This window comes from Leuciscus leuciscus, assembly GCF_965113295.1.
Source record: "Leuciscus leuciscus genome assembly, chromosome: 2".
Classification (NCBI taxonomy): domain Eukaryota; kingdom Metazoa; phylum Chordata; class Actinopteri; order Cypriniformes; family Leuciscidae; genus Leuciscus; species Leuciscus leuciscus.
In genome coordinates, this window is record NC_138726.1 from 55,256,342 (window position 1) to 55,273,345 (window position 17,004).

Below are 17,004 nucleotides of genomic sequence, written 5' to 3' on the forward strand. Positions count from 1 at the left end.
AACAGTGTCACTAGAACACAAACACAGTTTGAACAGAAACTAACACATGTTTCTGAGAAGCACGAAAAGCCTGAATATGTGTGTGTGCAGCTCTATCTTATGAGCACAGAGATGTACGTGTCATTTAAACACATGCATCAGTCTGCAAAAGCTCAAATAAACCCACAGCATTTAATAAAGTAGCGGGCAGAAAACCTCACGCGCATCTCACACTTCTATTCAAGGACTGGATGAAAAAAACCCCTGTGAATTCAGTTCACACAATCATTAAAATACACATGCATGGGTATATCAGTAAAACAGCACACATGAACCAGTTTGCATGGAAATACAGATCAAAATAAGTGGCAGCTGCTTGTGAACGAAGCGTTTGAAGTGAATGTGATGCTGTGGTGATGAGTGACAGTCTCGCGCGCTGTTGTAATCGCACAGATGTGACGCTCTTACCTCTGCAATGCCTCGAAACAACCTCTGAACACACGAATCATCCCACCAGCACAAATAACACACACAGCGACATGTTTCCTCTCAGGAACGGGCTGTCATCCTGCTCTGCTGATGCTTGTTTTGGCCCATTCCTGTGTCACTGACGTGTTCACAATCACTTCCGGTTTCCCCTCCGCCTCCTCCATCATCAGAGAGGAGAATCGATAATGTGACTTTACATGCAACTTACTAAATTCATAATGTAACAAATATATATAATAAAATATATAATAACCTAACTCAAAATATAATTAAAATTACTCTAAATATTAAATTAATAATAAAATATATAATAAAAATAACGAATGGAAAATGAAAAGCAAACGGGTTTTTAATAAGGATTATTATTTTGAAATTCTTCAAAAATAGAAACAAAATAGTAGTATAATATAACTTTTGATAATAATCTATATTTTGGTATTACAATATTACTCATTTATTATAAAATAACATAATTACATAATAAAACGAATGAAAACAATAGATCAATAAAAAAGGAAGTTGATAAGAATCATAAATTGTAACAAAGGTAAAAAGAAATAGAAATATATAATAATAATAATTATCTAGTTATGCAACCTGCTAGATTCATAATATAGAAAAATTATGAAGTATGAAAAATATATTAAGTAAATTACAATAATGCTATTTTAAAGCAAGTAAATCAATTATAATAAAATCAAATTAATGGCAGTGAAAAGCAAATTATTGAACAAGTAATAAGAATAATGCTAAAGTAATATAAAGTATAACGCAAAGTTTAATTAATTTGATGATAGTACTATATCATAAAATATGACAAAAAATTAATTTAATATAAAATATTACATAATCAAAATGAAACAAACGGGGCAAAAAGAGGGTAGTTAATAAGAATAATACATTGAAATAAAGATACATATATAAAAACAAACAATTTATTATAAAATAATAAAAAATATTATAGTATAATAATAATAAAAAAGAGCATTAAAAAGCAGTTTTAACATCAGGATTTCAATTTCAGTTAATATAACCATATAAAACTATATGCTCAGAACCCGAACATGCTTGTTTTAGAGTGAAGTACTGCTGTGATTCGCCAAAGACTCAAGAAAAAAGGCATGATGATACATAACTTTCTCTTTATTAAATGCTTGCTCTCATTTATCTCTCAAAGAGAAAGACATTAGGCCTTATTCTAGCCCATATGTCATGATCAGATCAACTTTTACACTGTCTTTCACTAATGACTGAAGCGCTACAGTAAAACTGATCAACTGGAGATTGAGGAGAAGTTTCCCAGTGGCACCAGAAACACAACGACAGCTTAACAGGACTAATGAACGCCACAGTGGTCAAATCATTAATCCACCCCGGGTCCAATTTATTAATAAGTCATGAATTATCATTACTATGCATCAGTGTGTATTATTGATAAATAGGTGTTTCAGTCCAAGCTGCAGTAAAAGTCCTTGTCTCTGCGGTGCTGCTGCACTGGCATGTCCCTCCTGATGTCCCGTAGCGTCTGCAGGTCGATCTGCACCAGCGTTACGCCCACATCTGCCCCCCCGCAGTCCCCGATCACCCCCCCCCACGGGTCCACCGCGAGAGCGTGTCCGTAAGACGCCCGCCGGGAGTGATGAGATCCGACCTGAGCCGCCGCCAGCACGAAACACTGCGTCTCGATCGCTCTCGCCCGCAGAAGCACCTGAGAGAACAGCGGGTTCAGTGCGTCTGCTGGCAACAACTTCACTGAGAGAATACACTTTGATTCACAAGCTTGCAATTCAATTCTGATTTTCAATATATATATATTAGTAGGTAGGCAGATAGAAAAATAAAATACACTGCCCGGCCAAAAAACAAAAAGGTTGCTATTTGGATCTAACTTTATATGTTTGGCAACAGTTCTTATATCCCTAAGTTATCAATGTAACAGCACAAAACTTGTCGCAAAAATGGATGGCAGGCGCTACGAGTAATGTTTGGTTAAAGGGGTGGTATAATGCCCCTTTTTACAAGATGTAAAATAAGTCTCTGGTGTCCCCAGAGTGTGTATGTGAAGTTTGAGCTCAAAATAACCAACAGATAATTTTTTATAGCATGTTAAAATTGTCCCTTTTTGAGGGTGAGCAAAAACGCACCATTTTTTGTGTGTCCCTTTAAATGCAAATGAGCTGCTGCTCCCGGCACAGAGGGCGGAGCTTCAAGAGCTTGTATGTGTGTGTGTGTGTCTCTGACATACTGGGAACTATATTCTCAGAAGGCGAAGCACTGCTACTTCTGCGGAGTGATTTACTCCAACTCTGAGCGAACTCTCTGCTCCTCACCACGGGGCTTCTCAGGCGCTGCGAGCAAATCACTCCGCCCAAGTAGCAGTGCTCCGCCTTCTGAGAATATAGTTCCCAGTATGTATACGGTTAGAAGATGTCTATGTCTCATGTGACCTTGTAATTTGTACATGCTGTGACCATACAAATCACAACATGTAAATAGGAAAATGTTGGCGTTATTTTGTCATTATTGGGAGCGGTATGCTAGCTGGAGCCATTTACCTCCAGTCTTTGTGCTAAGCTAGGCTAGCGATGGGTGCGTCAGACAGAGTTACGGTACGCATGGAGATGAAAAAGGTATGTATGGACTTATCTTACTCTGGGGGATACAGTGAATGAGCTAAAGTCCCAAAAAGTCGGCGTGTTCCTTTAAGTTTTGTTCATGCATCAACTGAAAACCGATTACTAGGATTTAAAGGTGCATTGTGTAATATTTAGGAGGATCTGTTGACAGAAATGCCATATCATATACATAACTATGTTTTCAGTGGTGTATAAAGACCTTACTTTATTAACCGTTATGTTTTTATTACCTTAGAATGAGCCGTTTCTATCTACACACACCGCGGGTCTCCTTACATCGACATGTTTCTACAGTGGCCCTGAACGGACATACCAGTTTCGTCACTATGTTGTTCTTTGTGCAAAAAAGCTATAGCTAATGTTAGCGAATAAAACACTGACTCAATGATGAACAAGTAACAATAATATTCGCAATAACATGTCGTTTTACTGAATAATAAAGTAAACATAATTTCTTAATTTATCTTTGTAAAGAAACCTCATTGCTGAACTGGCTACTCTCTGCTGTCTCAGACGACGACATCACTTCCTGTCGGCCACCGTAACTTCTGTTGGGTGCAATTCGTAACCTCACCACTAGATGCCGCTAAAAAATCACACAGTGCACCTTTAAGAAACGATATCAAAATAAGATGCAATTAAATTCGGAGAAATCATTATTTTCCTAATTAAACCGCTACTGTAATGTCAGAATGAATAAGCTGATGAAGCACCTCCCAGTGCGCGGCTCCGGTGGCCACAGTGAAGGCTGATGGGAAGGTCAGGATCTCGGCTCCGTGTCTCTGCAGCGCTGACGACAGCTCAGGGAAACGCAGGTCGTAGCAGACGCCCAGACCAACCTGCACATATCAGCACAATGGCACAACTTTTGTTTAAATCGGACTGAATTCATTCCGCTTGATGAATCCGAACGTAGTGTTTACACGAACGTAAACACGTGATCGGCTTGACGTGCGTAATTACTGCACGAATATACAGAGTTTCCTGCTGTTTGCACATAATAACCAGTCTCCTACATTGGTTCTTTATTTGTTTTAAACAGCAGACTTTAATATTTACCCATTTCTGGTCCTAATTTGGAGTAAATATGAACCGTTGTGCCGCTGCTCATATTTTATAACGCTTTAAAAATGGCCAAAACCAGTCGTCTGTGGATGAGAGTCTGAAACCAGCACTGGTGGGACGTTGTCCTGCTCCACTTCACAGACGCTGAGTGAAAGGAGAATGTTAAAATGACAGGACACTCATTTATATGACACTTTATTCAACAGGAAGAGCAGCTCGTTCCACAAGACATTACGCCATTACAACATCATCGCACATGCGCAGTCCTTTCAGTTTCGGTTTTCAAGCCGATCAAGTGTTTACATGTCCTCTCGATCGGATTAGAAAAGGAATAACCCAACCCTTTCAATCCGATCGAAATTTCATTGCGATCGAGCTCAATCGGATCGATTAAGGCGTTTACATGAACGCTTTTCAGGCCGATTGAGCCGCCAGTCCGATTACTAACGGATAAGCGTGTAACAATATATCGTGTCACAATATATGACAATACAAAAATGCAACAATATATATCATGGATAGTGGCAATATGTATTGAATTTGTGCATAGTTCGACCCAAAATGAAAATTACTGTGTGAGAAAAAATTAAAGTTTTCAGAGTTTTAGTGTCAGTACTACATTAAACTACTGTCTATAATGTTGAATATGATGTAAAATAATGCAATGGGGGAATATTTGTGGGTCCTGATAATGCCAAATGTCTGATGCTACCATTAAAAACACATTATTTTAAATGTATCTAGTCAGTGACAGAGTGCAAGCATGTTCGTCTATAATAATTCTGTATTTATGTTGCCTTTGGCTTGCTCAGTTGGGGATATTTTGGGGTTATTTAATTTAATTTTATCAATCAATAAATTCCACTTGAAACAAACCTTGTTGTATTATTTTAATTTAATACTGTGAAGCTGCTTGACTTGACTTGACTTTATTTTTATTTTATTTTATTTTCAGCTTCAGAATCATGAATATTATTCTGGTGTCTCTATTGTCCTGTGCATTGGGTTTCCAGCACCAAGCCCAAGCCTATTCATTTACACGCACAATAATATCAAATTTAGCATTTTAGTCAACAGTAAATATTTTTGTTAACCTTTTACCATTTGTCTTGGAGTATCGCAATAATATCGTGATATTATTGATATCATGATATGTATTGAATCATGACGTGAGGGTATCGTTACACCCCTACTAACGGATTATTTGGTTGCATGTAAACGTATTGCGTGAGCATGAGAATCAAGCCTGTGCGCTGTTCCTGCTGCTGTACCTTCCCGATGGGCGTCTGGACCGGCGGGAGCAGTCGAGGTCCCGCCACTGTGAAAGCGCTCTCTTTAAGAGACACGCCTTTACTGGTCAACTCCACATCAAACAGATGAGCCTTCCTGTAGACCGACACGACCTCACCTGAGCACAGGAACACACACACACACACACACACACACACACACACACACACACACATCGTATTATACATGCTTCTACTTACAGTGTCATTTCATATATTATCTGCAACTATTATAATACATTGCATATACATGTGGGACGCCTTTCCTTGTATGTTTTGCATACTTGGCCAATTCAGATTCATACCACTTAAAGGGATAGTTCACCCAAAAATGAAAATTAGCCCATGATTTACTCACTCTCAAGTCATCCTAGATGTATATGACTTTCTTCTTTCAGACGAATACAATCTGAGTTATATATATATAAAAAAAAATGTCCTGGCTCTTAATTCATTAAAAATAATTAAACGAATCAATAATTATTACTGTGATGCAGAACATTTATAAAAAGTTTCAATTATCATTTAAATATAATGGTAGTATTTTCTATATTTAAAGATAATTATTCAAAAATATTTGTATTACAAATGTATTACAGTATTTTTCTAAATAAAAGATTTAAAAAAAAATCTCTTTAATAGTCACATAAAAATGAATAAAAATAAATAAATAACTAAATCTGAAACGAAGTCTACATTACGAGAATTTGTATTTATTTTTTGCATTGTGAAAATATTTTCCTATCAACAAATTATACTTAAAACCCTAAATTATTGTATTTAATTGTTATAAAATATTTTGATCTCGCCATGAAAACAGGCACCAATGCTGATATAGAAATAAATAATCATAACTGTAATGCAAAAAAAACAATATTTATATATGCAACTAGTATTCCAATATAATAGTAATATAATTTAAACATCATTGTAGTATTCTCTACTTTTAATTTATAAGAATCATTTCATAACAGTATTTTTATAAATAAGAAAATATAATATATTTAATATTGTTTAATAATTAATAAAATATAATAATTAATAATATTTTTACAAAACTGTATATCAGTAACAAATCACCTCATCTGAGAATTACAAAAAAGTCAGAGTGCAAAGATTGTAATGACCGTAAAAAAGGCTTAATTTTGTATTTTGATTCTGGGGAGAAATATAACTAGAACATGTTTTCACAAATACCATATGTAAGACTAAGCACCTTGTCCGTTGATGATGACGTGGCTGTTATAAATGCGGCGGTCTGTTTTCCAGTCATGTCCTCTCTCATGAAATCCACCCAGAGACAGCCACAAGTCCAGCTTCCTTAACCACAGACAAGCACCTCATCAACAACGACTTCTGGATCATATTTGTTAGTCAGCTACTGTATACACCAGTGGGCCTTTAACTAACCTGGCCAGGTGTGTGTAGCGGGTTATGATGTCACCGTCCAGACTCTCTGAGAGCGCCAGCGTCTCCTCGCGGCTCGAGCCGATGTAGTCGAAGCCCTCCGGCAGGAACACCATACTGGCCCCGCCCTCTTTGGCCTGCTCAACCAATCGCTTGCAAGCGCTGAAGTTGGCCTCTTTGTCAGGGGTGGCGGTCATCTGACAAACTGCTGCCACAGGAAGTGATGACGACATCCTGACAAAACAATCATTTAATAATCAATCATCCTGATAGCACGTTCATTTAATAATAATCTTTTTTTTTTTTTTTGTTACACTTATTGTGTTCGTTCTGTTTTGACCGCAGAGAAAGGATCACAAGTGTCACCCCCTAATAGAGAGGTTCACCCAAAATGAAAATTCTGTCATAAATTATTCACCCTAATGTCGTTCCAAATGAAGACGAATGAAGATCTTTTTGATTAAATCTGAGAGCTTTCTGTCCCTCTGTTGCTTGACAGCTACGCAACTATCACTTTGACGCTTCAAAAAGTTCAAAAAGAGATCGTAAAACTAATCCATATGAATTGAGCGGTTTCGTCCAAATTTTCTGAAGAGACTCGATAACTTTATGCGATGAACAGATTGAATTTAGGCTTTTATTCACATATAAACATTGAACAAAGCTCAAACATGATGCGTAACACGAGAATGAATCTCATTGGTTCTTGCAGAAGCTCAAACGTGATGCGTAACACGAGAATGAATCTCATTAGTTCTTGCAGAAGCTCAAACATGATGCGTAACACGAGAATGAAACTCATTAGTTCTTGCAGAAGCTCAAACATGATGCGTAACACGAGAATGAATCTCATTGGTTCTTGCAGAAGCTCAAACATGATGCGTAACACGAGAATGAATCTCATTGGTTCTTGCAGAAGTTCAAACGTGATGCGTAACACGAGAATGATTCTCATTGATGTTTGAGTTGATGAATGTTTATATGTGAATAAAAGCCTAAATTTAATCTGTTCGTCATATATAGCGAGCGTGTCTCAAGAAAATTTGGACTAAACCACTCAATTCATAGGGATTAGTTTTACAATCTCTTTGTGAACTTTTTGAAGCGTCAAAAATATTGGTCAATGGAGGGACAGAAATCTCTCAGATTTCATCCAAAAGATCTTCATTTGTGTTCCGAAGATGAACGAAGATTCACGGGTTTGGAACGACATGAGGGTGAATAAATAATGACAGAATTTTCATTTTTGGGGTGAACTATCCCTTTACTAAATACATTATTCCAAATAATGGTTAGACTAAATATCTCAATTGCGCCTTAATGTGGACAAACCATAACTACTCAGCAAAGTCACAAGACTAGTTATACGGTCTATTTATTTTGCGATTACAACAAATAAAGTAAAACCTTTTATTTATACCTAACATCTCGTTCATCAGAACGTCATGCACATTTAAATAACAATAAAGAGGATGTGGATTAAAATGCAAGACCCTGAGAAGTTTTAAATGACACAAACCAGCATGCAGAAACACTCACCTGACCTGTCCTCGCACAGTCAACAGCGCAGCCGCAAGAGAAGCTGCGAACAGACGCATCGGCAGCGGGTGAATGAAGCTCGCTGGCCCTCTGTTGATCACAGCTTGCACTTTGAGCCCGTTTCATCCACTGCCAAGCCAATGACTAACTGTACAGCTGACATATTAACTCCGCACGACCTAACTGGCTCTATCACAGAGTACGAATGTGAATTAAAAGAACAACCCTGTCATTTGCATCATATTATAGTTTATGTTTGGGTAAACTGAGTGTCTTGATCCAAAAATAATACACTATTAGAAGGCATAGACTGTGTTAGAAGGACAGAGATCTCGTGTGGGCGCGGCTTCACTGTCAGGATGTTGCTTCTGATTGGACGGTTACGACGTGTCTAAATAATAATTTTCATATTTCAATTACTCAACGTGTAATTATAAGAATCACAATCATGATCTATTTATCAGTATCATTATTCAGGTGTAAATTATTAAAGATAATTAAATTTCTCAGCGCGAAGTAGGACGGCCCAATCAGATCGCTGTAAGATTATATCTATTTATTATTTATCTATTTATTTTAAAACGAGATTTCCAATATATAAATAATAGAAATCGACCAATTTAAAAGATTATATTTCTTCTCATATAAATGCCCTCGATAGGACTGAAGATTTGATTTCGGTCCAAAAATTAGCGCCTCTTGTGAAAGAACAACATTATACTTTTCATAAGAAACTGTTATCAGAAACGAGTAAAAATATATGGTTGGTATTTTGTGTTTGTTTGTTTTTAACATCTTTAATTGTATATTCGCAGCAATTTCAGACAGGAATGTTCTCGGTCAGCCGCTCATGTGACGGTTAGGGGTCCTGACTCGTGCGGTGCAGTTCATCATGGCGGCGAACAGTAGCAACAGCACGAGCGGTAAAAGCGCTGGAAAGCAGTCCGCTCCGTCTGCCGAGCAGGTAACGGCGAATCGGGTTTATTACAGTAACACATGAACATGTAATCCTCGCTGCGAGCGAGTAACGCGGCGGGACAAAACCAGAACTCTCCTCCTGTAAACAACAGAGCTGAATTCGCCCGACGCCCCTCATTGTAATGCACGAGTTCAGGTTTTGTCGCGTGTATTTGGGATGTGCGGTGTATCGTGGTGGGTACAGACTGAGACGCAATGCAAATGAAGATGAAAGAGACTGTAAATTCATGAACCATCAAATCTGTGTAGTTCACGTTAGGCAGAATGTCTCCACCCATTAGAAACTAGTACATGCCCTCCTGTCTCTTTAAGGAAGGTGCATCGTGTGTCACTATTCCTGTCATGATGGGACAGAAGAAACTACTGGAGTGACAGTGCGCAATGCTTAACAATGTCTTACCTTATTAATAATACCACATGCATGCATTATTGATATGTGTGTGTGTGTTGTGTGAATCAGGTGGTGGCGACCTTCCAGAGGATGAGGCAGGAGCAGCGCAGTATGGCTTCCAAAGCTGCAGAGTTTGAGATGGAGATCAACGAACACAGGTGTGTTTTAGAAGTCGCTTATAATAAAGGCGACTTACTGTGATTTCTGCTCCCCCGGAGTTATGCATTGGTATGAAGTCTTGTCCATATTGCATATTGTGATAAATGATAATGGACCCTTTTCACAGACTCTGATCACGCGTTTCCATTAGAGATGCACGATTCTGGATAAGCTGAGAATCACGATTTTATTGTTTCAAATAGAGATCGCTAATCATCACAGACAACTAAACAAAATAACATGCAATTTACTAGAGGCTCTGACAAAATGGTAATTGCTGCAGTCGATTTAAAATGTTTAATTCAAACAAATTATTGTTTTAAAAATCAGGTTGAGTGAATGATTCAATGACTCACTCATGAATATTACTGGATGAATCAGCGTTTTTTGAACGAATCTCTTGAATGAATGATTCAATGACAAACACATTTTTAACAGTCACTTGTCGCCACCTACTGGTGTAATGTAATCGAAGTTACTTTCAAAAGGTGATTTGCTCTATTTTGATTGCTATCGTAGACGACAGTGTTTATATACTTAATTTTCTTCTGTGATATAAATATATTTATATCAGAAATAACGATACTGTGTGGTTGAAAAGATGTTTGTGAAGCTGTTTAATGTTCGCTGTGATCGTAGTTGTCAAAGGTTTAATAAACACAGAATCGCGATCGCCATCTTTTTAGCGATTATTCATACAGCTCTAGTTTCCATAGTTATTAACCTCGTAACTCTAGCATTTAATAAACATTGTGTACATTTATAACACGTTACATTGTGTTATATTACGATTAAATTACAGAAAACTAGCCTGAGATTCTGATTATAAAAACAAAAGTCTCACTACATCCCAATCCATTGTTTTTTTTTTATGTGATATCCCAAAAATGCAAAAAGCACTTATACTTACACTTTATTTAAAGCACTGATACTTCCATATTTGACCCGTTGTGCTTTAAAGGCGGTGTAAGACGCATGCTGTTGTTCTAACGCGCATCACTTCCTCTTCACAGCCTCGTCATTGACACACTAAAGGAAGTAGATCCCTCACGGAAGTGCTTTCGTTTAGTCGGCGGTGTGCTCGTGGAGAGGACCGTCAAAGAAGTTCTGCCAGCGTTGGAAAACAATAAAGAACAGGTATGAGTCTCACAGGCCTTGTCCACACTAATGCGCATTCGTTTGAAAACGCATCTCTTCGTTTCGGTCTTCCGTCCACTGAGACGCCGTTTTTATTAATGACAACGAAGCTTTTTTTAAACGCTCTCCAGAGGGGATACATTTGAAAACGCTGTTTCCGTGTCGTTGTGAGGACTGTCGAAACAGAGGTATTTAAAAACGATGAGGCATGTTTAGTCATGTGACGCATATTGTACCAATAGATCAGGGATGGAAATTAACTTTTTTGTCCACCGGCCACTGTGGCTGGTGGATTTCAAAATCTACCAGCCACTCAATGTTTTTACCAGCCACTTTCTTGTTTTTAACCGACAATGTGTAACTGCATGTGAAAATTAATACTACAAGATCTACAATACTTAAGCAGTTTATTTAATCTCAAGTCTCAATGAAATACTGACATTTTCTCTTTCTCTCTTATATATATTTCTCTTTTTTACCTGGATGTGGCATTTGAATGATTCGTGGTCTTTTATGGCTTCCAGTTTTAGGTTTTTAGTCCCAACAATGAAACTAGGGCTGGGCGATATGGACCAAAAGTCATATCCCGATTATTTAGGCTGAATATCGATATACGATATATATCCCGGTATTTTTTCCGCAAAGTGAGAGCAAATGTTCAGTCAAAGTCAAAGCTAAATATGACATGTCACAAGTAGTTTTATTGAAACCGGCTATTTCCACACACACAAGTACTGTCCCCCTTTACTTAACATCAATTGTAAGAATATGACTAATAGTAAAGACTAGTACTAATAAATAAACATTAGGCCTATGCTAAAGCTATTAAATAGCAGTTCCAAACTAGTTTTTGTTAATACAATGTTGGTATGAGCCACTAGAGTCATTTAAAAATATAAAAAAATAACACAAAGAAAAATAAAGTGGCATTTTGGGGTTAATATGGAAACGACAGTTACCATGGTGAATACACAATATTAACAATAACTGTTAATGAACCATGGAAACTGCTCCTGGTGAATAGTATGAAAATCATCCCTGCATTACTTTTATTTTGTGTAATTTACAACGTAACGGCGTTGCATGCTCGTAGTTTATTTTGCACTTTATATACAGTGAGGCGATACACAGCGCGCGCCGCCACATTTGCGCGTGCATTTGAAGAGTGTTCGCTATGAGAACAGGATAACGGCTGACGTGACAGGACAAGAAAGTCCGTTTTTCTGAGGTGAAAGACTTTATTTCAGCGTACACTTATGTCCTCTAAAAGTGTCCGCCATCTGTGTGAAACAGTATATTTTTATTTACCCGCCACGGTGGCCGGTAGGTGAAGCGAATTTACCCGCCACAACACAAAATCACCCGCATTTGGCTGGTGGCGGGTGCTAATTTCCATCCCTGCAATAGATATTCGTGTTTATACCGGTATCGTGCCTGTTATGTGCTGTTCACTTTCACACAGTTGCTAAAATTTTACTTTGCACACTGTTCATATCACAGTCCTGCAAAGATGACAGAAAAATTACTCACATTTGCTGCGGCAAAACATGAGCAGTCACGTTTTACACCAAACATATAATGGTGATTGAGTGCGACCTGAGCCCTATTCGGACGGGACTAGTTTGACATGGAGAGGAGGAGTAAAGTATTAATTACCAGAGCTTCTCTGTGATTTTAGTCCCGTCCGAATGTGCATCTCAGTGATCATGACGGACAATGTCAGTAAAGATTACGGCAACTTACCTTCAGTAAAAAGGTCCGGAAAAATGACCTCAGGTAATACTAGTCCCGTGCGAATAGACCCGCTGTAAATATGTACGTAAATATTCCGTCATTTCCTGTTTAAAAGTAGTTTTCCGCGTTTTTTCAAGTATGTAGACGCTTGAAGCGTTCAGTTGCGTTCTAGACGCTGGAACGAGTCTGTGGCAAAACTCTACCATTTAGATCAGAAAGAAGATCGAAGCACTTGTTTTAGAGGCACGAAACATCTTTTAGCGTTAGCTAAGTGCCTATTACCAGCACAATCCAATCTGACGATTATTAATACATCGTTCAACCGGACATAACTGTTTTATAAATATAGGTTATATGTGTTTGCGCACGTGATATCAGGAAGCAGCGTAATACACACATGACGACAGGAGTGACGGCGATGAGCAAATCGAGTTACTCTCCCACTTCTGCTAGTTTTACTGAGATCTCTTATCCCGTCCGAATTGGCCAATAATATTACAGACGTCCTGTGGTAAAATTACATCACTCCATCCCCCTTGTAAAGTTAATCCCGTCCGAATAGGGCTCTGGACCCATCAGTGAATGGTCAGATATTTTGCTAAATACAATGATCCTGTCAGAAGAATTGCGCGATAACTTTATTATTTATTTTCTGTCTGTATCATCTCAGTGAGGTTTAACGCATCTTTAAACCTCATCTTTGTGAGGTTTAACGCATACGCAGTAAAGGTGAATTTAGCGTTTTCAGGCGTTTTCCAAAAGCTTCTCATCCACACTGAAACGCCAGAAAACGCTAGTGTGGACTAGCCTGGCTCCGCCCTCCTACGTACATCTGCTCAATTTACATTTTCCTTCAGTACGTCGTCTGGGTTTGCGGTATATTCGCGGGTTTTCTCCGGCCAATTTTTACCTGTCCAATCAGCGAACAGAGGGAGTGGCTGAGAACGATGACGTTGAGGTCGTGCACTAGTTTGAGTTGTAGTTCAGTAATGGCGGCGGAGAAAGATGCGAGCGAAGCCATTCGGTCCGTTCTGGTAACGCTGCCGAATCTCCAGAAGTTAAAGTCGGAGCAAGAACAATCTTCGCTGAGTTTTGTTGGTGGCCATGATGTTGTGGCCCTCCTCCCCACGGGGTTCGGGGAAAGTTTGATTTTCCAGATCGCTCCGTTAGTGGTGAATGAATTGGCTAAGGCGAACGTTAGCGATGCTAAGCTGATAGTATGACACGCGTTATACGTAGGCTAAGTGTGGATGGAGAGCGTTTTCAAATGTATCCGGATTAATGTAGACGTAGCCACTAATGTTTGCTTGTCGTAAACAATGCATTCTCACGGTTTCTCTCTGTCCGATCAGATCTCGAAGATCGTGGAGACGCTGAACACACAGATGCAGTCTAAAGGACGGGAGCTGACGGAATACCGCGAGCGCTACAATATCCGATTAGTGGGAGAAGACGAGAAACAGGGCAAAGCGGACGCCAGTCAAGCCAAAGACAGCGAAGGAGGAGGAGGGCCTAAAGGTGGCGCTGGAGTGCTCGTCTCGTAGTGCGGCGCTGCTTTAAATGCCGCTTAGAAAACGTTGGCGCTTTAATATTTGCGGAGAGACTGAGTTGGCATGTTTACGTTTAGTCTTACAAGTGCCAGTCGTAACACACGAAAGAGAGTGAAAGTCACATTTTGTACATTCATTAGATTAGAACATAAAACACTCTGAACGTTCATTTCATTCAACAAGTCATGTCAGTGTCATTTCTTCTTCACTGAGTGCAAACAATTTTCCCGTCATTTGCTTTCAAGTTCCATTTATGGCATATAAATATTCAACAAAACTAGACTAAACATCCATTGATGTGTCATGACTAAATGGACTGCATAAATCCACCATACTCAACGGTTAGACTTTCACTGCTCGAGGAAAGACGTAATAGCTAGTGTTTGCAGAAAGAAGTGAGTGTGACGACCAGCGACTGGTCTCGTACCGTGGATCTCTGACTGTCGACCGCAGATCTACTCCATCGTTAATCATGTCACGACTGTACGTCTGTGGACGAAGCCTTATGTTTGTTTTGTTTTTGTGGTTGTTTTGATTATTGAATTAAAAATACACAGTTGAGCAAGATCTTGTCAGTGTTGCGTGTTCTGTTTGTCACTAAATTCACACACTTGTTGGTGCAAAACACATAAAAAGGGTGCTGTTCACCATCAGTTATTAACTTATATGAAATAAAATTATAATTATCAAAAATTTAATATTTTCAAGTACGATTGTATTATTGCAATAGTAATGTATTTTTATAGCGTTAAAAATAATAGTATAAATCTATTTAAATTGACTGGGTTTATAAAAAAAAAACTGCGAATAAAGTTTGAGTTCACTTAAACGCTAAGAAAATCAATAAAATATTTGTTTGTTTTTTATGAGATGTTTATATATTTTGACTAAACTGCGTAAATAAATTATTTCTCAGATATATTTGAGGTCAGATACACTAGACTTACACTACTGACACTAGATACTTTTTGGGCTGTGAAATTTTGCTAATGTGACCACATATTTAGACATTTTAAATGTAAAAAAAAATGTGTATTATGATATGCACACATTTAATATGGGGTTGAGTATGTATATTTTAACCAACTGTCGATAAAACCGAATTGACTGGAAAAAACGGTCATTGGGTTTTTAAAATAAATATGCAATCAAGTAACGGTTTAATGTAATATTTTAAAATACAGAAATATTAGCATATTTATAAACCATGTGATAGAGAAATCGCCCACAGGAGGCGGGTTTATGTAGCAGTTTAGCCAATTGCTGTGAACATATTGATGACATGACATAAATTTGAGCCAATCAGCGTCCTCAAATCTTAACGGACTCGGGCGCTTATTTAATTGTCCCCAACGAGCCACTGCTCGAGTCTGGACTCATCTTTAGGAAAAGCAAACCAGTGTCTCACTTGTAAAGTTTTGATGGATGACGATTGGAAACAAGGTAAGGAGAGAGTACAGGAGTCGTACATTAGGCAAGCGTGTTTTTATAGGAGTTTGAGAAGGTAAGTCTTTATCAAACACTCAAGCACAGACACTGACTCTGACAGAGGAACTGATCACTGATGACGTCGACCCTCCTTCAGTTTCGACACATTCAGAATTATGTTATTTTCCATTTGTGTTTTGGTGTGTTTAATAATTCTGAACGGATCGGTATAGTGTCTGTTTGCAGTCTGGTCAAGGCTGGTATAATGGTCTGATGGCATCTCCATGTGGCCCTGCTTAGTATTACAGCTAATATCCATAGACAGTATATAAACGCTAATATCTCACAATATTACTGTTATTACAAGTAAATGCAGCCTCACCGAGCAAGAAACTTCATTCAAAAACATAAAAAATAGTAATGTTTCCTAACTTTTTGACCGGAACATATATATATATATATATATATATACACACACACACACACACACACACACACACACACACACACACTCTAAACAAATGTAACATTTATTTTTCCTCACAGTTTTTGCTGTTGCACTGTATACATAAATTGTGAATTATTACAGTTAAAAAGTATTTTTAAATTTACCTTGATGAAAGCGTGCAGAAAAAGTTTTGAGAGGATCATCCTCAAACTTAATCCTGAACTTATTATCTTTATTTAAAGTATATTTCAAGCCTCTCCAAATCTTTTTTGTTTTGTTTTGTTTACCGGTGTAGAATTCAATTGTTCTGGGGTCATGATGTTTGCTACAATTGTTGGATGTGGCACACTCACAGCATTATCTAGAACATTTTCATCAGCTGCTACTGGTACTACCATGAACAAAAATCAGTATATTTAGCATATTGTACAATAAGATTGCAGGATTTCCGGAATCTCTTATTTACCAAAATAAAAAAATAAAGTTTTCGACGAGGATGGGATTCGAACCCACGCGTGCAGAGCACAATGGATTAGCAGTCCATCGCCTTAACCACTCGGCCACCTCGTCGCTTGCGTCCACGATTCTGAACTTAATAGTTTTGATTGTCGCTTTCAGGCAATGATGAATACGTTTTTGATGCCCAGTGATAATTTACTGACATTTCGTCAGATTGCTAATAACAGGGAGTGTTTATAACATCGAAACTAACACACAGACGTATTCCAGAACACATTTAGAGAGCCGAGCCCCTTCTAGGGTGTTTACGGTAAGC

General features: G+C 38.1%; 3 protein-coding genes across 5 annotated transcripts in view; 1 reads left to right on the forward strand and 2 right to left on the reverse strand.

Moving 5' to 3' along the window:
* clcn3 (chloride channel 3) overlaps window positions 1-597 on the reverse strand; it is a 61,836-nt gene extending 61,239 nt beyond the window's left edge. For all 3 annotated transcript variants that reach the window (XM_082162344.1, XM_082162341.1, XM_082162345.1), the window contains exon 1: window positions 448-597. The gene's annotated coding sequence lies outside the window, so the exon portion shown is untranslated. The remainder of the gene's footprint in view (window positions 1-447) is intronic.
* Window positions 598-1,593: 996 nt separating this feature from the next.
* Window positions 1,594-8,714, reverse strand: nit1 (nitrilase 1). The gene is made up of 6 exons (XM_082148781.1): window positions 8,405-8,714; window positions 6,869-7,099; window positions 6,675-6,778; window positions 5,441-5,577; window positions 3,818-3,943; window positions 1,594-2,176 (listed from the first exon to the last, which is right to left on the reverse strand). The coding sequence occupies exons 1-6, from the start codon at window positions 8,461-8,463 to the stop codon at window positions 1,916-1,918; spliced, it is 918 nt and encodes a 305-aa protein (XP_082004907.1). The 5' UTR covers window positions 8,464-8,714; the 3' UTR covers window positions 1,594-1,915.
* A 533-nt stretch (window positions 8,715-9,247) lies between these two features.
* On the forward strand, window positions 9,248-14,920 carry pfdn2 (prefoldin subunit 2). The gene is made up of 4 exons (XM_082148793.1): window positions 9,248-9,368; window positions 9,843-9,931; window positions 10,946-11,069; window positions 14,156-14,920. The coding sequence occupies exons 1-4, from the start codon at window positions 9,297-9,299 to the stop codon at window positions 14,345-14,347; spliced, it is 477 nt and encodes a 158-aa protein (XP_082004919.1). The 5' UTR covers window positions 9,248-9,296; the 3' UTR covers window positions 14,348-14,920.
* Window positions 14,921-17,004: the final 2,084 nt, after the last annotated feature.